The 21,919-nt window shown below is 41.7% G+C and overlaps 1 protein-coding gene across 1 annotated transcript; it reads left to right on the forward strand.

Annotated features, from left to right (window-relative positions):
* The first annotated feature begins 555 nt into the window (after nucleotides 1-555).
* On the forward strand, nucleotides 556-20,449 carry LOC130177862 (collagen alpha-3(VI) chain-like). The gene is made up of 4 exons (XM_056389847.1): nucleotides 556-849; nucleotides 15,303-15,411; nucleotides 15,911-16,543; nucleotides 18,240-20,449. The coding sequence occupies exons 2-4, from the start codon at nucleotides 15,327-15,329 to the stop codon at nucleotides 18,842-18,844; spliced, it is 1,323 nt and encodes a 440-aa protein (XP_056245822.1). The 5' UTR covers nucleotides 556-849; nucleotides 15,303-15,326; the 3' UTR covers nucleotides 18,845-20,449.
* Nucleotides 20,450-21,919: the final 1,470 nt, after the last annotated feature.

The following is a 21,919-nucleotide window of genomic DNA, read 5'->3' on the forward strand; positions in this document are numbered from 1 at the left end:
TTCCTTCACATTTTCAGCCTCTGCCAGAACAAGTTGAATTGTTTTATTTGGTGAGACTTCTTTCCAGGATGGCCGAGAGACAAAACATTATATTTATCAGCTGAAGAGACTGTGGGGTGTAAACTGACCATCTTCAAGACAAACTTGCTCTACTTCACTTTATCAATGGATGCTGCAGTAGTTACTCAAACTATGATATGTTTTATTAAGCTGTTATTTTAATTCAGTGACAAAAGGGTAGAACACAGTGTCTGGCTAATTATAGATTGTTTTTGTTTGTCGAAACAAAAAGGAGAACGGGCCCTACAGAGGTACAGGGAGAAATGGCAAAATGTAGGAAAAGGTATGGAGAAAATCCGCTCCAGATTTGTGACATCATCCTCCCCACTGCTCACATCCAGACCAAACAGGGCTATGTGTCTGGTTTTCATTTACTTCTTTTCAGCCCCCAGCTCACCCTCTCCTCTCCCGCCTTTTTCTTTTTTTTTTTTCTGTCTTTAGAGAAAGTGGGAGGAGAAAGAGAGAGGTGGCAGAACTCCAGGAGTTTAGAAGTTTGTCCCATCCCAGCCTTGAACTCAGCACCACAGCTCCTCTGGTTTGAGACCGGGAGGGTGTCTGTCTCTTTCTGTCTCAAACATTTCCCCCCTTCACTCAGGACCCCTTTCTCTTTACATCTCTTATCACCGCTTTGCTCAGCCACCTTCCTTCGGGAGGTGCTGGAAAAGCCAGCAAGGGGAATTTACCAGGAGGATAATGACCAAAAGTCCAGCTTGCAGTCATTCTACATAACTGATATTATTTTTTTTCTTCAAAAACAAATACAGTGGAGTACAGCTACTTCAGCTCAGGGTAAGTTTTAACTTTCCTATGTTGCAGAAAGACAAATGCTTCTTGCAAACTTGCCTCATTTCTCAATTCTTACAGATTGACCTTGATTGCACTGTCTTTAGATTATAAATAGTGAATTGACTTGAGCATAGAGCATAGTTCTGTCGTAACATGTGAGCTTATGACGGGTGTCTTAATCACAGGGTTGCAAAGTGTTTTTGGCTTATAGCTCATAAATATCAGACAGCGTGCGTTTAGCGACTTGACTGAAGCCTATACTTTAGTGGTGAGAGTGCTGCAAGGGCAAGAGGTGAACCACAGTTAGGGTGAAGGAGGAAACCTCAGCAATGTTATGTATGATGCATGTGAGCAGAGTAGAGAGGGGCGTGTGTGCTCTCCCTTTTCCTTTATCAAAAAGTTTGAAAACGCTTGTCTTCTGTTCGACCTGTCTTGGTTCTCGCTGCAATGTCAAATAAGTGTGGTGAGAGAAAAAAACGAAATCCTTAAGATGCTGTGTCTGAGGTCTTTAGCTCTGACCCCAGATCAGTGTTAAAGCTTTTTTGTTGAGAGCAAAAACTACAGTCTAATCTGAAGATAACTGATTATGTAAGTCTCCTATCATAACCCGCTAAATATGTGAAGTGATAGGAAATGTCATCGATCATAGTTCAGTAGCTCATTTTTGTGCTCTTGTCTTTTAGTAATTCAGTTAATATGGAGTTTTTTTGTTAATGACACATCATCAGAATTTCTAAATCTCCACACCCGCAACTGAAAGCTCCAGAGAGGGGTAGTTGGACGAGTAGATGTTTCCACTGCAGCAGTAGCTGCAAAACCACACCCTCTGAAACCAGTGCATGGGTGGAAAAGTGTGAAGAAAGTGTTTTCCACACTACTGGCCAGATGTACCAGGAGAACCAGAAAGGGGGTTTTGGGCCAGTGGACAAAAGAGATGGAGTGGGTGGTGGTGGTGGTAGTGGTGGTAGTGGGCTTCAGGGTTTTGTGGACCAGGTGTACGTCATTAATCTTCCACCCACTCCTGCAAGACTGTCCAAGCAGAGGCAGAGGAATTCCACTGTGTCTTAATTCTATGTGTGTTGGTGCAAAAACAAATAATTTTATCTTAGCAGTAGCTCCCGAGAATTATTCGAATTTTTTCCTCTGAGTAACAAGATAATGAAATTACACTTAGAATTTGTCATAAATAATTCTCATTTGCTACTGTTTCCACATACTTTTATGTTTGCACGTAACCCGTTGCTAGGTTACAGTAAGGAAGAACTTGGTCACTGTTCAAAAGCGAGAGGAAAGTTGGCGTGCACCCCGGATTTGGTTTTATTTGTTTGAAGTACTTTTCACATAATTTATTAGCGGCATCACGGCGGCGCTGCAGCTCCCCTTGGAAGCAAACATCAGAACTGTCACTGGAAGAGCTGCATCAGGATGATTCTTAACAAAGGGCTTTCAGATATACAGAATAAATCAGCATTAGGATGTTTTATGGCTGATCCACTCTCTCCAGATTTTTGTCTTTTTTTCCCATGATGCAGCACAGATGTCTGGAAGGTTGGAACATTTTTTTTATGTCTAGATTCAGGGACATACTGCTCCAATGTTCTCAACCATTTATGATTGCAACGGATGTAAAGAATGAATATCACTGGTTAATCAGAGCACTGGGCTTGTGGGAGTGAGTTTCTGAGGTCATTTTTTTTTAGGATTTCCAACATCTTGCTTGAGAAAATACAGTGCAACCACTAGTCTTGTGAGATGAATGGGTCTTACTTACTCACTTGCTAAAAACCATTTCGTCACATGTTTCTAGTCTCCCATCCTAACCATTACTGCATGAGTGTCAAGTTTAATACTTCAACTGAGCCAGCCTGCAGGCTCACACTGACCATGGTGCAGCAACACACATCTGCTAGGTTTCAGACGGACTAATACGCATCAGCTGTGTGGAACTGCCTGCCCACCCTCTGTCTCCCCCTCCCTCTTTAAACTGTACCATTAATCCTCCTGTCATCTGTGCCACACATGGCACATCACTTCCTTCCAGCTGAGGGGGGTGGGGGGTGGGATGGGGCGTGGGGGTGGGGGATTTAGGTCTATATAGCCTTATGATTGATTCATATATTAGGATTACTGGCACACTAGGGTGTGGGCTGTCACAGTCACACTGTGATGTTTCCTCGCATGAAGCCAGAGAGTGGCAGTGTGGAGCTGTCTTACACTTGAGCCCAGTCCCTTTTAACCACACTCATCCAATTTATATTTGCCGACAGTTTGTAAAGAGCTGAGAAAAAAAAAAAGGTCTTTGGAAAATGATTTATGCATAACAGCATCGATAATTGTTGTTGACAGTGTAATTCTTATGCACTTGGTTTTCAGTCTGTGTTGAGGGGAGCTGCTAAAGCTGAGCCACTTTGAAAGGGTGATGCATTAAGCCCAGGGGCATGACATGTGGTTTACACATTAAGGTCTTCTTATTAGATGCAAAATATCGCTGACTATTTCCTGCTGCTTAGTGCAAACTGAGTAATGTGCTTTATGTGTGCGTGATGGTGTGAGCTTGATTTGCAAATCCTTTTATAATTAATGACACAATTAAGGCTAGAGAGTGAAATAACAGCATCTGCAGGGATCGAATTTAACACATTTGGTGGGATATGATATAATTTCCTCTGCACTGTGGCTGAGGACTGAGTTGCCAATGAAATGCAGCTGCACCAGGCAGGATGTACAAACCTAGATTATTTAGCTTTTCTTCAAAGTATCAGCCAGAATTTAAAGATTGAATGCACATGTCTGAATTGGTAAAATATTCACTTTATGACACAACGCCCCCTTCCGTATAAGAACTGAGTATTGCCTTATGAACACAAATCACAAATGCAGAATACATTTTCATACTTCATGGTGTTTGTGTCCAGTTGATGAATGAAAACCAAATATTCATACTGTGTTCTGCTCTTCAGTAACTCCTGAGGGAAATATCCTCTTTAGTTGCTAAATGCTTCACCATGTTCACCCGCTGGTTGCTAACTTTATCTGCTGTTTGGTGCAGAGCAGATAGTGAATAGTGATGAGAAAGGTGAGAGTGAATCTAGTCAGTAAAGCTGCAGGTTGGAAAACAGACATGAGCTGAAAGATGCTGAAAGATTCTGAGGGAAGCTGCAGAGATTGTTGATAATTCCCTGGGTGGGTTTATCACTTCATGTGACCCCCTTCATAGATAAGTAGTTGTGTGATTCATTCAATCAAAGTTTTAATTATAGCTGCTTTAAACTCTGCTGAATCAATCTGCTGAGTCACGGAATCATTTTTGCAGAGTCACTGAATCACTCTGCTGAGTCACTGAATCATTCTTGCTGAGTCACTGAATCACTCTGCTGAGTCACTGAATCATTTTTGCTGAGTCACTGAATCACTCTGCTGAGTCACTTTTAGCCTGGAATAAAGTATATTTGTAGTTTTCTTATTTTCACACCTGTCGAAGATGCATTTTGAAAATCGAGTGTGAAGCCAAACGTCTTTTTATCTTGTTGCTTTTGCTCAATGCCATCTAAGAGAAGCCTTCAGCCTGTGTGAAAATTTACCCACTGGAACATTAAGGACCGTTTTAACACCTGTTGTTTCTGTGAGGTGACTGAACCTCGTCCTTAATCCTGTCCTAGACGGTCCATTGGTGCAGAGGGTGAACGTGCAATTAATAACATTACTACCTGTCGCTGAAGCTGATGGAGCTGCAGTGCTGTCCTGCACTGTGAGCTTGTGTGTGTGTGTGTTTATGTATATGCGTGTTTGTGTGTGGTCTTTGCTATAAATGAGTGTGTGAGGTCCAGCTGCACAATGTGCTTCAGTGTGCACACGGGCACCAGCAGTGTCTGTCTGTCTGGCTTGTTCTGTAAATGCAAACTAATGCTGTTAACTATAAAAACACAAACATGACAACAGCACGTAAGTCCTCATCTTTTACAATATAGATTTTATTACACTACCATGATGATGTACATGTATGGCTGACTCAGGCTGAGGCTTACAACAATATAGAGGCACCCGGAGAGTCCATGTATATCTGCAGCTTCTTAAAGCCCCTAAATGCAGTTTTTCAGTGGCAAAAAAGACACTCAAAGCAATACATCCCGATTTCCCCTTACCCCCTTGGAATTGGCTCAGGGACACTGAGGCTAAAAGCACCATATAGGCTGCAACCAGGATCAGGATTGCGCTGTGCAATCAAAATCACATGCAAAGACAGGGTGTACAATTTGGTCAGGTGTTACAGAAAGAAGAACTTGCACAATGGAGTTACAAAATTTCTTTGTTTGCATGTTTGATGCTGATAATTTGTGCTGGGAGCTTATAATCCTTTTAAGATGCTGACAATGATTGATATTTTATACCAGAGGGCAGATGTGGTAATCAAATTCACTGGTGAGGAAATTATGAGCAGCTTACCTTTTGCATTGTCCATTTTTTTCTAGAATTACTGAGTCTCTTTTCTCTGCCACTGCATTTGTCTCTGACGTGGACACAGGAAATCTTAACGCTGCACAATCAGTATTTTTATATTAAAGCTGCAATAATCAATATTTTTGATTGTTGATGAATTCATTAATTGGGATTATATGTGACAGTGTGTGATGTGAAAGAGGTCACATGCAGGAATGAACCCACAGAGACGTATCAACCACCTCTGCAGCTGGTTAAAGATGCATTTTTGCTTCTTTTAGCTCGTTGTTTTGGTTTTATGGCTCAAATTTACTGCTGTGGTTCAGTCTTACTGCTCTCATCAACCTCGTTTCCAGTAGCAGGAAGCTATTTTCAGATAGAAACCTCTGACTAAACAGCAGGCAGACACAGTTAGTGACCAGCTGGTGAACATTGTGGACCATGCAGCAGCTACATAGACAGATATTTCCCTCAGCAGTTAGTCAAGACCATAAGTTTGCCCAAAACACAACATCAAATGAATGCTAATGTTGCTAATGTTGTGTCTGATGAATGTGTAAATAGGCAATTTGACATGTTTACCACTGGGGAGTGGCCCAAAAATTCCACATGAATATTCTACTTTCTTTCTGAATGTATTCCCCATGCTGCCATTGTTTTGGATGTTTGTACCAGAGAATACAGGACTCCACCATGTTTTCCTCTGTGGCGGCGAGGGGAAGCCATAATGTTGACACACTGGCCACGCCTGGCAAACTCTGCAGAGAAGTGGCTTTTGAGTGACCTGAAATCACATGAGCATGAGTGGAAAACACAAACATCTGTCGCCCTGTCCAAGACCGCTTAGATTTCCTTGAAATAAAGGAACTCAGTCATTTAGGCTCTATATCTGGAGACTGACAGCATTGGGGAACTGCAGGGACACATATTTCCCATATTTCTTTACTTAGTTGAAATTCTCCAAGCACTTTAAATGTTTGTCTTATAAATACAAGATCGTCACAGAAAATTGAAATGTGCAATCATTATGACCTTTATGGGTACTAGACTGACCCCACCCAGTTAGTGTTCACAGTGGGCAAATGGATTTGTTGTAGAATAACTGGCACAGCTCTGCAGCTGCCAATAATATTTTCAGTTCAGTCATTTTCACAGTCACAGTTTTTAACTGTATGGCCAATATTAACATGTTTTGTTTCTTTCAGTGTATTTTGATGATCACACAGCTGATGGGGATGTTTGACAACTGAGCACAAATGCACTGTTACTGTTTCTTTAATTCCCACCAGTTTAGACTTTTAGAGTTTCATTCTCAACTGCAAAGTTTAGTCTGCATAAACTTTGGATACAGGATAAACATGGTGACAAACTCAACGTCTGTGTTTATATTATTTCTGTGTATTGTGGATGATTCACTCTTCGATTCTAGCCTGACTCATGGACTTTCCTCTTCTCGTGATGGGTTTCTTGTCATTGAAATGATTTGGTGAGATCAGGTTGTTGTCCTCAAGCCAGAGGCCAAACTTACAATTGCTTAGTGGCCAAACAGCTATCTCTTGAATACACACATTGGAGTGTGTTTTTTTAGATTTGCCCAAACAACAAAATAGAGTCACTCCACAGCCTGGCATAGGTGGTTAAAAACAAACACTCACAGGTACATATGTGTGGCACATGATGTCACTGGTGCAGTCAGGGCACACATTCAACTCCACTGAAAATCATTTTTGGGTTAATCCTAAAAAGCACAAAATAAGGAGTGAAGGAGGAGGGATTTTGAAAGATACAAATCATTTTAAAAGTTTTGAAGTCATTGTGCAGCCTCACAAGTTAATCTTCACACACAAAGACCTTACATAAGCTTCATGTGACTCCATATTCCACTAAATAAACTCATGATAACAGACAGATGAACAGTGCACAGGTTTTATGTGCCACTTGTTGGGACTCAGTCATTCAATAGACCAAATGTTTCTTTGCTCCACTGGACAAAGGAATTCACAACCCACAGTTCCTCACGGTTCACACCTGGGGATGACCCTTCCCCCCCATGGACCCCACTGGCCAGCCAGTGTGGGCCAGCGTGTGACATGTGACCCCCTAAGGTGTCACAAACAAAACCAGTCTTCTAGACCCCTTCTCTCTCTCTTCCCTTCTTGGCTTGCTCTGGAGAGCAGCTCCAGCCCTCTCCTCTCGGTTCTTCAAAGGGCAACAAGGCCCCAGCCCAGGTCAGCTCTGCTACCTGAGAAACCAGCTCTCCCTCGCCGGCCTGCTCACAGCAGCCTGCAACCACTCTTCTCCTCAACAACAGCGACCTGCTTCGGATTAACTGTGAGTGAACCCAATCCTCTTCAGAATCAGCAGCTACGACACAAGGCCAGCTGATTTTCCAAGCAACAGGAGTCGTAGCACAGTTAGCTTGGAACAGCTAACTCTGTGAGGAGAACAAAGGAGATAACAGCAAGCAACACAGCCAGACAGGACTTTACTCCACCAGGAAACCTCCCAACTCACTGGACTTTACAAAACACTGGAAAGGACCTCTTTGCTTGTTCCAAGGATCGGGTAACGTTAACGGACTGGGCCTAACCTCTCCCAGCACAGCATAGCACAGCACAGCATAGCTAATCAGCAGAAGCCTTAACTTGTTAATGTACTTGTTGATTGATGTCTTGTTGTTGTAATGTTTGCTTAGGTTGTGGTCAGTCATACAGTTAATCGAGTACTCGTATGTTCACACACATAGCAGTACGTCTCAGTCCTAGAACCTGCATGAAGCTAACCTTCCCCCTCTAACCTGGTACCATTAGATTACATGAGCTAGGCTAACAAAGAAACTCACACCCTCCCTCTCACACACACTAGGTGGTCTCAGCGGCCATTTTAGTAGTTTCTTTGTTTACCGCCATCTTTGTAGTCTTCTTTGTTCAGGTCATGTGGTCACAGTGACCACTTTGAGTCGGCCATCTTGCCTTTGTCTGTGTCCCCACAGACACACACACACACACACACACACACAGACACACACACACACACACCTGTATATGCTAGATTAGACATTGTACTTTACTCTGCTCCATTGTAAATAAATGCCTTTTTAAGTATAACTACTAGTGTGTTTAATGTTGCACAAGCGTGAATATTGCCAACCTCTACTCGGTAGAATTCCAATCCTTCAACTGTAACTTACTATTGATTTGGTAATTTGGTTATAGTTAGTAAGCTAATGATTAATCAGAGTTCCAGATTAATGGTAATAAATTGAGACTAAAACCATATTGGCTATTTTGCCTATTAGTTTAGGCTGGTGCCCCGTGAACTTTAATTCATTTTAAAGTTATTCTTTAATATTAATATTTTTAATATTAATATTTTCTTAATTTGTGATAGCCAATAAATTGATAAACAACCGAAATCTAACACATTTGGTGTCCAGCTCATGAGGTAGAGTACTGTTAACATAATGGTGCCGCCCGTGTGAGGCCGAGTACTAATGATTTCCAGTTACTAATAGAGCTCAGACCCAACATAATGGTGCCCCGTGTGAGGCGAGTACTGTTGGCAAATATTCATAATTGTGCAATATTAAATTCATAATTTGGCCAAAACCGCAAAGGTTGAAAAATTTTTAGTCCACCACAGGAGTAAACGTCCAGGTGTACTTACAAACAAGTGCACTGTGGTGAGAATTGGTTTACCAATTTTACCTGAAGTAATATTAGACGTCCTCCAGTTATTAATAGCTAACACTTAAGCCTTAGTATCAAGAGCCTGCTATTGTTGCTAACAATTCCAGTTGAGTTTATTCTGTAGGAAATGTAAGAACCTCAGTTCAGCATTTGAATACCACGTGTTCAATGCTATCTAGTAAAGCTGTCAGAATTGCTGCTCCCTTTAACATTAAACACTGTGTGCCGACAGCCCTGTGTAACACAGAGAGCTTATACCTGGCTGTTACTGCCAAGCATTTCAGCCTGAGTAAGAAATAGAGCCTGAGATAGAGCCACAGCGTGCTATCAGCCCTGTGAAACCCAAGTTCTGCACCTAGCTGTTACTGCCTTGCATTACAGCCTGAGTCGACTTGAAGAGATAATCTTTGGACTGTTACTGCCTTGCATCTCAGTCATTGCTTTTTGAAACATTTCTTAAGCAGACAGTAAACCTGCACTTGCCTTTACTGTCCTTAATCTTTATGCCCACTAGTGTAGCTGCCCCTCCTCCACAGGAAGCTACCCCCCATAGTGTAGGCCACTGCATTGTTTAGTTAGGCTAGTGTACTGCCAAACTACACTACAAGGTGTCTGCCAGCGCAACACCACAGCCAACTACATTGACTTCTTGTTTTGTGAAAAACTTGTTTAACCTGCCTCCTTCCCAGACACAACAATGGAGAACTCCTGTGTAGAGCAGTTTATTTCTTCCCTAGCACAGAGCCTGAAGCCTGGCTACCTAGAATTTATCAGCAAGTTAAATTCCAGTGAGTGCAGTAAAGAAATAGACTTGCTACTCAGTGACAAAGGTGATGCTCAGACTGCATCCAAAGGCCCATTGTTAAGATGTGTACTGTTGAACTTCCACAGGCAAACCAGCATTTCACTTCAGAGCCAAGCAGCCCTAGAGGAGGAGGTAAAATCGCTTAGAGCTCAAAATGCTTTTCTCCTCCAGGAAGTTAAGGAAGCTAACAAGAAAGCCATGCGCTACTTAGGAGACCTGCATGCAGCAGAGGTAGACCTCTGTTCACACAAGGATGAATTGTTAAGGGTTAAATCAGAATGCCTTGCTCCACCACGATCGGTCAGTGCTTGTGATTCTGGTTTTTCTGCTTCACACTCTTCCCTTAATGACAGGTTAACTCCGCCTCCACTCAGAAGATGGGACCAATTCCCAACTGACCCTAAGTCCTGGGAAATGAAGTCAGCTCCTCAACCTCCACTGAGAGACAGAGGTTACACCCACCTGACTTCCCATCTTCCTGAAATTGACACTGAAGAGACAGGTAGTTTATCCGGTAGAGGATATTCATGTTCCCATCAGCCACTGATGCATAACACTTTCACCTGTGCTCACCCCTCCAACAGAAGGACCAAAACTTTTCCGGACTGTTCAGCCTCCTCTCTGCACCTCCATAAGAGTGATGACTGCTGTTCAGCTCCTTCCTCTAGTCCAGCTAGCATAGTCTCGCCTTCATCAGTAGGGACCTCACAGTGCCCCCGCCTCGAAGTGCTTGAGTTCATAGCAAAGGACATTGAACATTTTGATCCAGACAGCTCTGATCAACATATTGAAAACTACTTTAGGGAGTTAGATCACAACCTAATTGATTTGCCCCATGCAACCCAAAGGGAGAAAACTAAACTTGTGTGGAAGACCAGCTCAAAAGCAGTCCACAAGTTTATGCAATCACTGCCTCCCAGTGTCAGAGATGACTACAAAGAGCTCTGTCAAGCACTGACAGAAGAATTCTCTCCTGCTGCGGATGAGATAGAATCTTTGGTTGCAGCTTCTCAAATCAAACACTCCCGCCATGAACATCCCAATGACTTTTACCAACGTTTGAGGCATGCATATTTTCAGGGTAGGAACACACCAGGCTTAGAGCAGAACTCCACCTTCAAGTCTTTGTTCCTACGAAACCTCCATCCCTGTGTACGCACTCATGTTACACTGATGACGCATCAAGGTAAGCCCACCATGCAGGAAATAAAGAAAATGACAAAAATGGCTTGGGAAACCATGGTCAATTCCAAGGCAAGGGGGAAAACAACTGAGCCTAGCAACTCAAACACCTTAGCGTCACACAGACATGTAACCTCAAAAGATCACCCTCAGAACAGATCGAAGGGGGGTGATAAAAGGCCACATATGGGTGCTGAGCGTAACCGCCACGCCCACCAAGTGCGTAGAGATAGGCACTCCCACAATAGGAGCAGGAGACGGCCTTACGCAGAAATTCTGGCTCAGACACAGGACCAGTCAACACATGGATCAGACAATGACCACGTCATCTCTGACCATGTTAATTCAGACAGTGACAATGCCTCTGAATGTTCTTCCTTCAGCTACTCAAAGTGCTACAGCTTTGTGCCACAAGTTAAGGAAAACTTAAAGCACCGGCGCTCCAGAGTTCGCCGCACTGAGTACTGACAGTAAGTAGGCTCAGGGTACCCTACACTCTTCCAGATGGACACAATGGGTTTGTCAGCAGCAGCAGCAGCAAACTAAATTCTGAATCAAATCAGATACAAGTTTAGGACACTGCATATACATGGCACACTCACCCAGACACTCCAAATCTTGTCATTCTAGGTGCCACCCTCTATATCTCACCTTAACAAACTAACATCACTGACTTTCCTGTCCTCACTAACACCATGAGTAACTAGGAAACATGTTAGTTGTTTTACACTATTTGATCATTGTGGTTATTTTCTGAAGTGTGCTTTGTAACCTGATTGTTCTTGCTTAGCCAAGATAGATAGTGTTGACAAATGCCCGGATGTTACCCGTTGAATGAACTGACAAATGGACTATACATTGTGCTCTCAGGATGACACGTCAGGTGGCATCCTGACAACAAAGGGGGGACTGTTGGGACTCAGTCATTCAATAGACCAAATGTTTCTTTGCTCCACTGGACAAAGGAATTCACAACCCACAGTTCCTCACGGTTCACACCTGGGGATGACCCTTCCCCCCCATGGACCCCACTGGCCAGCCAGTGTGGGCCAGCGTGTGACATGTGACCCCCTAAGGTGTCACAAACAAAACCAGTCTTCTAGACCCCTTCTCTCTCTCTTCCCTTCTTGGCTTGCTCTGGAGAGCAGCTCCAGCCCTCTCCTCTCGGTTCTTCAAAGGGCAACAAGGCCCCAGCCCAGGTCAGCTCTGCTACCTGAGAAACCAGCTCTCCCTCGCCGGCCTGCTCACAGCAGCCTGCAACCACTCTTCTCCTCAACAACAGCGACCTGCTTCGGATTAACTGTGAGTGAACCCAATCCTCTTCAGAATCAGCAGCTACGACACAAGGCCAGCTGATTTTCCAAGCAACAGGAGTCGTAGCACAGTTAGCTTGGAACAGCTAACTCTGTGAGGAGAACAAAGGAGATAACAGCAAGCAACACAGCCAGACAGGACTTTACTCCACCAGGAAACCTCCCAACTCACTGGACTTTACAAAACACTGGAAAGGACCTCTTTGCTTGTTCCAAGGATCGGGTAACGTTAACGGACTGGGCCTAACCTCTCCCAGCACAGCATAGCACAGCACAGCATAGCTAATCAGCAGAAGCCTTAACTTGTTAATGTACTTGTTGATTGATGTCTTGTTGTTGTAATGTTTGCTTAGGTTGTGGTCAGTCATACAGTTAATCGAGTACTCGTATGTTCACACACATAGCAGTACGTCTCAGTCCTAGAACCTGCATGAAGCTAACCTTCCCCCTCTAACCTGGTACCATTAGATTACATGAGCTAGGCTAACAAAGAAACTCACACCCTCCCTCTCACACACACTAGGTGGTCTCAGCGGCCATTTTAGTAGTTTCTTTGTTTACCGCCATCTTTGTAGTCTTCTTTGTTCAGGTCATGTGGTCACAGTGACCACTTTGAGTCGGCCATCTTGCCTTTGTCTGTGTCCCCACAGACACACACACACACACACACACACACAGACACACACACACACACACCTGTATATGCTAGATTAGACATTGTACTTTACTCTGCTCCATTGTAAATAAATGCCTTTTTAAGTATAACTACTAGTGTGTTTAATGTTGCACAAGCGTGAATATTGCCAACCTCTACTCGGTAGAATTCCAATCCTTCAACTGTAACTTACTATTGATTTGGTAATTTGGTTATAGTTAGTAAGCTAATGATTAATCAGAGTTCCAGATTAATGGTAATAAATTGAGACTAAAACCATATTGGCTATTTTGCCTATTAGTTTAGGCTGGTGCCCCGTGAACTTTAATTCATTTTAAAGTTATTCTTTAATATTAATATTTTTAATATTAATATTTTCTTAATTTGTGATAGCCAATAAATTGATAAACAACCGAAATCTAACACATTTGGTGTCCAGCTCATGAGGTAGAGTACTGTTAACATAATGGTGCCGCCCGTGTGAGGCCGAGTACTAATGATTTCCAGTTACTAATAGAGCTCAGACCCAACACACTTCATTCTAGAAAGTCAGGACCTACTATAACAGTGTTATACCTGCATTCTCCACTAGAGGACGTTGTCACAGTTATACCTCAGTGTCCATGACTGACTTAGTTTGTATATATCTTCTGGAACTTTATGTCCCAATAAAGTGGACATACTTAGGTGGGAATAATGATCCAAACACCACTTTTCTCTTTAGAGCTTTTATTGTGTCTGCCAGCAGGCACAGTGAGTGTTGAAGGCACTCCAGGAGTTATCTACTTTTACATCCCATCATTAGCTGAATGGTGAAGTTTTCACTGCTCATAGGCCATGTGTGCCATCTGAGGGCATTTTATTTTTTTTAGTATTAACGGTATTTTTTTGTGTTTGTGTTAATATGTTTTTATGAAAATCCCTCCCTAATTGCAGAATGGTGAGTCTGCCAGGTCACAGTTGGAAGTTTTGGTTAATTTGGATGGCATTTGTTTTTCTCGGATGAGAGTTTTACAGTTTGAAGTTTGCTTCAGTGTGTTAATTGCTCTATAGCTCCTGCTCTGGCTGCTCTGGCTGCTCTGGCGTATTTCTGGGCCCATATTATCACCTCAGGGTGGTCTCAAATTTAATAGGTTGTGTGTGTGTGCATGTGTGTGCTCTCAGGCTTCTTTGCGACCTTTGTTTTTGTTTCAGAGCCAGAAAGTGAAGACAACCCTGACTCTTCACAGGGCTGCTTGAGTGTTAAGACTTGGTTTTATGTTTAAGGTTAAGGAATAATGGTTGAGGTTAACTTTAGGGTTTAGTATAAAAGCACAAAAGTATGTGTGTGTGTGTGTGTGTGTGTGTGTGTGTGTGTGTGTGTGTGTGTGCATTTTAAGACTGGTTCTGGCATCATTTACTGATAGCAAAAGATTGATGAACAACTGTGCTTGTATGTAGTTTAGTGTTAGCTTTAATGTTCATGTTTGAAAGATTTCCTATGCTATAGGCTAAATAGTTATGTGCAAAAAATGACACCCTGTGCATATGTGCACACTTTCTCAGTGACCTAAATTCATCAGATCAGCTGTCAGCCACATTTGACCTTTCCTTTCATTTCATGTGACATTACTTGACATCACAATGGGGGGAAAAACATATGAAGCAAATAGAAAACACACACCCCTGCTGTGAAAGTGGACTTTCCAGTCCAGCACTCCAACACTTGAGAACACATTATTTTATGAGTTGGAAAATTCAGCTGTTGCCAAGAAGAGTTAATTACTAAAGCACATTGGCTGGTAGTTTTAACAGGTGGTTTTGATCATCACCACTCTGTGCTGCACCAACACAGGCCTGAGGCTCCCTCGCTTACACTGAGGCTGTATGCACAAAAGTTAACAGTTTCGGGTTTGAATCAAGCAACATTTAAATCCTATCATTTTTAAGTTTGGACAGGAGGCACAGGCTTGTCTCTGCCTGATCATACTGCGATGTCATGCAAATGGCTTGTTCCAGTGTAAAGCAACAGGCGACATGTTTTTCTTTCTCTTAAGTGGTTTGACACAGATTAAATGTTGCATTCTTGGCTAAAGAAGCAATGTTGTGTGTTATATTTAGAGAAGTGGTTCAGCAAAGTAGGGAGTGCAAAACATCATGTAAATGCTCCAGCAATACTAACTCTGTGAAAACAACATGAAAACTAACCTTAAAGCAGGCATAGTTTATGTAAAATGTTTACTGTTGAGACTCGTATTCAAACATTCATTTATACTTCATTTAACGTGCTTATTTAACTTTACAGTAGTATTTAATAGGCCTTGCTGTATTAGAACAGAGCTACTGTATGTGCTTCCTGGTTCATATTCACATGTCCTGTGTTTTCTGTTTGACAGGTGTCCCCTTTGTTTCTTCTGAAGATGAGGAGGCCTCGGTTGTTACCGCTATGCGCCCTTCTGGGTGTCCTGTTTGCAGGACTCCTCCCTAAACTTGATGCTCAGGAAGGTAAGTTGAACTAAGTCAGTCCCAGCTGCAGTCAGTAGAGGGTTCATTTTGCAGATGATCTGTCTGCTTACAATGATGTTTCCAGTTTTCAGCAATACTCAGTGGGATATGTTTTTTTTTTTTTATTATTATTATTTTATTTCTTTCATTCAAATATTGAAATTAAAAGTGGGATTTATGAACATTCTCATGATATTCTAACAAAAACAAAGAAATATGTATATGAAATAGAATATTTTTCCATTCTAATGAGCTTTGTTGGTTAACCAGCCATTTTCCCATCATCATTATAATTATAATAACATCTGAATTCAAACTGTGTAGCTCAATATGGGACAAAAAATGTGAATAAACGCCCCAGGAGTGTTAGAGTAACAAGTACAAAGTTTGATGCTGTCAAACCTAGAATTACCTAAACATTATAGATATTTTGGTACCAAACAACAAGCATATTTTTCACTGGTCTTCACTTCTGTCCTCCAAACACTCTCCTCTGAAGATTGTGGACAAGGGTTGGCAGCTGATATGTACTTTCTAGTGGATTCATCCTGGAGTATTGGACAGGAGAACTTTGAGCATGTCAGACAATTTCTGTACAGTTTGATACAATCGCTGCACCGGGTTGGAGGGGACAGGTTTAAATTTGCCCTCGTGCAGTACAATAGCAGGCCTGGAACTGAGTTCCAGCTCAACAGCTACCCAACAACACAGGGAGTCCTGGCACACATCAAGGATATGTCTTATCGCGGTGGGGGGACCCGCACTGGCCTGGGCCTGGAATTCCTCATACGTACACACTTGACCACTGCATCCGGTAGCCGCGCTGTTGAAGGGGTGCCCCAGGTGGTGGTGGTGCTAACAGATGGCCGCTCCCAGGATGACGTAGTCGAGCCGGCTCAGGTGCTGCGGATGGCAGGCGTGGAGGTGTTTGCAGTTGGAGTTCAGGATGCAGTGGAGGCGGAGCTCAGGGAGATGGCTAGCCAGCCCCATGACACTCATGTATTCAGTGTAGACTCTTTCCTGTCCTTGAGGGATATAATTCAAGATTTAGTAGTGGGGATTTGCAGCACAGTGACCCGGTCAGGGGGCGCTCCCGTGGCAATTGAGGCCCCTGTGGCTGGAGGAGGGACAGGTAATGAAATGGGACCAGTGTCACTACTATACTAATGTGTCTACATGTGCAGGAAGAAACTGCTGCATATGTGGTCGTGACTGGAATTTATCATTAACACAATCAAGTATTTTTTTAACCACAATAACCTTTCACTGTCGACCTGCAAAATTAACATCACTTGTTTTGTCTTACCACATTTAATATGTCCCTAATGCTCTAAAAATCACAATATGGTTTGCATGTGATTGACACCCCTACTGCATCTTAGATTAGGGAGTTCAGTTTGTGATAATGGCACAGATATATGCTTGTTCAAATTCTGTCCTAGATGCTTTTACATATGGTTATTTCAGTGCTGTGTTGGCAATAACCTCAGTCATAATTTAAGTCACCATTTTCACATACATGTACTGCCTACTCGTATTACAGCTGTAGGTGAGAGGACACAAATACAGACAGCAACAGAATAAAATGGTAAAACTGATAAAAAAGAAAGAAAAGAAAACCTCATAATTCATAAAAAACCTTTGGAAAAGAACTCAGAGATGCCCTACCCTTTAAAACAGTACACCTCAAAATCAATGAGCTTTTAACAATAGCTAACCACGCACCACTGCTTAAGTGTCTTGCATATGTATGTTTGTCTTTATCAATCACAATGTCTATCTGCGTGAAATATGAGCAATATTGTGTTTTTATTGAAACAGTGATGAATCTGCCTGGAATCATCCTTGACCTGCAGGAAAAGTACTTTGAGAACGTTTTTACATGTAGACGTCTAGAAATTATGTGTAATGTGTTACAATAACGTACTGGAATGAGAATTATGTGAATTTCAATGAAGAATACTTAATGTAAAAGAGTCAAGTGTTTGAGGATGACACAGTCACTGCAATGTATAATAAATTGGAAGCATCACCAATATACATGATTTTACTGATTTAATACAGGATCACATGTAATACGTTCTCATGTACTGTAAACCTGTAAGCACCAAGGATGAGCCACAGGGTCATGACTGGTCACTTTATCTGAGGTCCGTAACAAGAGTCTGCATGGGATGGCTGAACTCAGTGGAGTTTATACAAGCAGCAGATCGGACATGTCTGCGCTTCCTGAAAACCTTATTATAGATTTATGTCATTTCAGTACAATCAACCTTAAAACAGTTTAAATACTTTTCAGTTAGAAGCACCAATCATTCAGTCACATTAAAACTTTTGTCTTTTGGCTATTTATCACAAAACTTAAAATTATGTCAAATTCAATTTGCATCACATTGTGTCAGAGCTCTAATCTGCCTCTGATGTGGGAAAAATATAAATATGTTTTGGTCTCATAAAGCTGTTACTGATAGAAGATGTGGAGAAATATTCCTCTATCAGTGGTTAGTATTTATGATCCATAGACAATCCAAATGTCCATTCTGTGATTGGGAAACAAAATCACAGTAATTCTGACTAAAGGGTACAAAGTGACTTTTTAGGGGGAAAAAAAAATCCAGAAATGACACCATGTTAGGAAATCTCCTTGGTTCAGCCTACATGCAGTATGATGTGTTTTGCAATTTTGTTATTGATTTGTTCACTCTGAATGTTACACATGCAGTGACATGCTAGCACGAGTTCTCTGATTGAATTCTTTTCTCTGTCTCACTGTTGTTAACGCTTTCACAAGTTCCATTTTGTTTTGTTTTCTCTCTCTCTCCTTAAAGAGCAAGATTCAGCTGACCTAGTACTCTTAATTGATGGATCACAGAACGTTGGAGCAGCAAACTTCCCCTTTGTGCGTGATTTGGTTTTGAGAATCATTGAGCCCCTTGATGTGGGCAGGGACGCTGTTCGGGTGGCCTTGGCTGTTTACAACGGCAACCCAGAGATAAAGTTCTATCTAAATAGCTATGACAGCAAATCGTCAGTCCTGGAAGCTGTGAAGGGCCTTACCTACTCAGGGGGCGACGAATCAAACCTGGGGGCTGCCTTGGAGGAAGTGGCCGAGAGCCTCTTGAGCCAAACAGCTGGGGGCAGGGCAGACGAGGGTGTGCCCCAGATGCTGGTGGTTATAAGTGCTGGGCCATCCACTGATGATACTGGTGCTGGTGACCGGGCCCTTAAAAGGGCTGGCATTATCACATTCGGCGTGACGATTGGTGACACTGCCACTACAGATCTGGAAGCAGTTGCTACAGACAAAAGTTTTGTCATGTCAGCCCCTGATTTCAGAGCAGTGGCAAACATGGGTGACCAGCTGCTCCCATACATTAACGGGGTGGTCCAGCGCTCCATTATAGTTCATAATGAGTTCACAGAAGGTATGTAACTTCTCTGTAAATGTGGGCGGGGCACTGTGGTTGTCGAAGGGGACTTAATCAATTAAAAGTGTAATGAATCTAATATAGTGTACAAGGTAAGATATGAGAGGTTTGTGCTAAACTTGAAATTGCTTTAATCTCAATTGTAATAAGGACTATCAACAGAGGTGATAATAAAATAGTAAAAGTTGAAAGTATTAACTATTGTTAGTGTTCTGTATCTACTTAGATGAAATTGATATAATATATATAATATCTTCTACTATCTTTTACTAAGAGAAGTAGGGGAGATTGGGGATGGTTGCAACACTATCTTGCATTTCTCTCAGTTACTCAGAGACTATTTGGACTTGACCAACCAAACTTTTATTTTAAACTTACATCTGTCCACTAATTACCCACCATACCAGAATTCCAATATTGCATCTGACCCCAAACCTTGGGACATTTGCAACAAGAATCAGGGATGGTTGCAACATATTAAGAATTCAATAAGTTTCACTAATTTCACCTTTTGCTTTTTGTTCCAAAAGGTATGGTATTCTGAAAATATACATAGTTTTATAATAATATTCTAGAATTATTTATTTCTACAATAATATTCTAGTTATATTTATTCATTTAATCATATTTATCATTTATCTATCATATATGATCAGTTATTGAGTTTTGTTTTGTGTAGAACATAGGCCTACCTTGAGTCAAAATAGGCACAATTTATCAGTTTTATTGTTTATGATAAAAAAGAACAGGCAAATATACATAAGAACCTAACAAAATAATTCCCCAAATAATTTGTTTGTATTCTCTTTTACATTGAATTGAGCAGTTATTGTTGCATCTGTTGTTCTATGGTATAAACTTAGCTAAATATATTGCCTATTTTGAACTAAAAAAAGTGTGGTCTGTTTTGATTTGGCTGCTCAACTTAGGAAAAAATACAACTTTTTGCAACCATCCCCACACTATCACTTGACACATGTTAACCATGTGACATAGAAGTCAATAAAACAATGATTTATAATATAAATATTCATTGATAGAGCTTAATAATTGTAAGTTGTAAGTTCTTGCATTTAAAGAAATAATTTAAACACAAAAGATGTGCAGTTTATTTTTTAATATAATTTTTTTTCGTGAAACAAAACAAGTCCAACAAGCACTGCAGAGCACAGAACAATATAAGGGCTTGTGAAATTAAATAAAAAGATTTTATGAACTATATGAATGACCAACACATTAATCAACTGACAACACTTGGCACATTAAGAACCAAGTTCCAGTGCCACTTTCAGGCTAGTCTCTGCTCTGCAGTTTGTTTTACGTTTAAATTGTATTGATTACTCATTTATGCATTTCTATTCTTATTCTAATTTTAATTGATACTTTTTGTCTTTAGCAGTCTTTAAGCAAGTGTCAGAACATCACACACACACAAACACGTTAAATATAAATCTAATTACAAAATATCTGAATATTTATTAGCCTTTAGCATGTACAAGTTTATTATTATAATGTATCCTAAAAAATTTTTTATTCTCATATCATTTTTTTCTTTCCTTTTCAGTCTTGGCAGTCGGAAAACGAGACATCATTTTCCTAATCGACAGTACAATGGGTGCAACACTGATCAACTCTGTGCGCGAATTCATCAAGCGGTTTGTTGACGTCATGCCAATTGGCCCAGACCATGTTCAAGTGGGTGTGGCCCAGTTCAGCAATGCCCCTCGACTTGAGATGGATCTCAACTCCCATGGATCCCAAGAGGCTCTAAATGCTGCTTTGGGTGCTATCAAACCAAGACCTGGACAGACCGTGAATATCGGAGCAGCCCTGGATTTTGTGCGGACAAACATGCTACGGCCTGAGAAAGGCAGCCGTATTCAACAGGGGGTACCCCAGCTTTTACTGTTGATGACCAGTAAAAGGTCCAGTGACAATGTGGAAGTACCTGCTGCGGCCTTGCACCGTATGGGCGTATTGACTCTGGCTGCAGGCTCCAAGGCTGCTAATGAGCAGGAGCTGAAACAAATTGCCTTTGCTGAAAGCGTTGTGTTCATGCTGAAGGACTTCCGCGCACTACTCCGCAACCCAAGGGCAATTGTTGATGCACTCTCCACTCTAGCTGGGGTGGTGGTGACTGAAGTACCCACTGAGCCAGGTAATTCTCAGTCTTCTAAGAACAATTTATACATTTCAAAAGTAATACAGAGAATGAATGATATGAACTTGAAAAATGGCCTATTTAAACCAAATGAATGACAAACTTTGAATAAATAAGTGGAAAACCAATAGCAGAAACAAGTTTACCCATAACAAAGAATCAACTTCATAGCATTTAAAGATAACAGTTTCAATGGGCATCATTTGATTTTTTATTATGTAAAAAGTGAAAGTAAGATCATTTTTTTATTTTTTTTTTGTGCTTTCTCTTAGTGGTGGAGATAACCACGGTGCAGACTCAAAAAGTGGTCCGAGACATTGTCTTCCTTGTGGATGGCTCAAACTACATTGGCAGCTCTAACTTGCCCTATGTGAGAGACTTCATGATCAACGTGGTCAACCAGCTAGATGTACGTCCTGACAGAGTCCAGATTGGTCTCCTGCAATTTGCTGAAAATCCAAATATTGAATTTTATTTGAACAACTACCGCAACAGGCAAGATGTTGTGGATAGAATCTCTCAGCTCAGGCTGATGGGAGGCTCAGTTTTGAATACAGGAGCTGCCATGCAACATGCCCTTGCCACAATGTTCCAGCCATCAACCGGGTCACGAAGGAAGCAGGGGGTCCAGCAGGTTTTGGTTCTGATCACAGGTGGTCCACCCAATGATGAGGTGAAAAGTGTGGCTGATAAGTTGGCTGTGGCTGGGGTTCTGACCTTCACAGTCAGTTCTGGGCAAGCAGATGAAGCCCTCCTGAGAACAGTTGCCTTTGTTCCAGATTTGGCTTACCATCACGCAAGCTTCTCGAATATACCCGCTATGGCTGAAGTAATCATGCCAAAGTTGGTAACAGTGGTTGGTGATACAGATACAGTTATACCATTCCCTGAGGAAACCATAGAAATTACTGGACCTGGT

This window comes from Seriola aureovittata, chromosome 11, assembly GCF_021018895.1.
Source record: "Seriola aureovittata isolate HTS-2021-v1 ecotype China chromosome 11, ASM2101889v1, whole genome shotgun sequence".
In the NCBI taxonomy this organism is placed as follows: Eukaryota; Metazoa; Chordata; class Actinopteri; order Carangiformes; family Carangidae; genus Seriola; species Seriola aureovittata.

Bases quoted from the DNA above. Each gene is read 5' to 3' on its own strand.
- LOC130177862 (XM_056389847.1), top strand. From the start codon at position 15,327: ATGAGGAGGCCTCGGTTGTTACCGCTATGCGCCCTTCTGGGTGTCCTG. The intron at 15,412-15,910 runs GTAAGTTGAACT...TCTCCTCTGAAG, and splicing joins TAAACTTGATGCTCAGGAAG to ATTGTGGACAAGGGTTGGCA. The intron at 16,544-18,239 runs GTAATGAAATGG...CTCTCCTTAAAG, and splicing joins TGTGGCTGGAGGAGGGACAG to AGCAAGATTCAGCTGACCTA.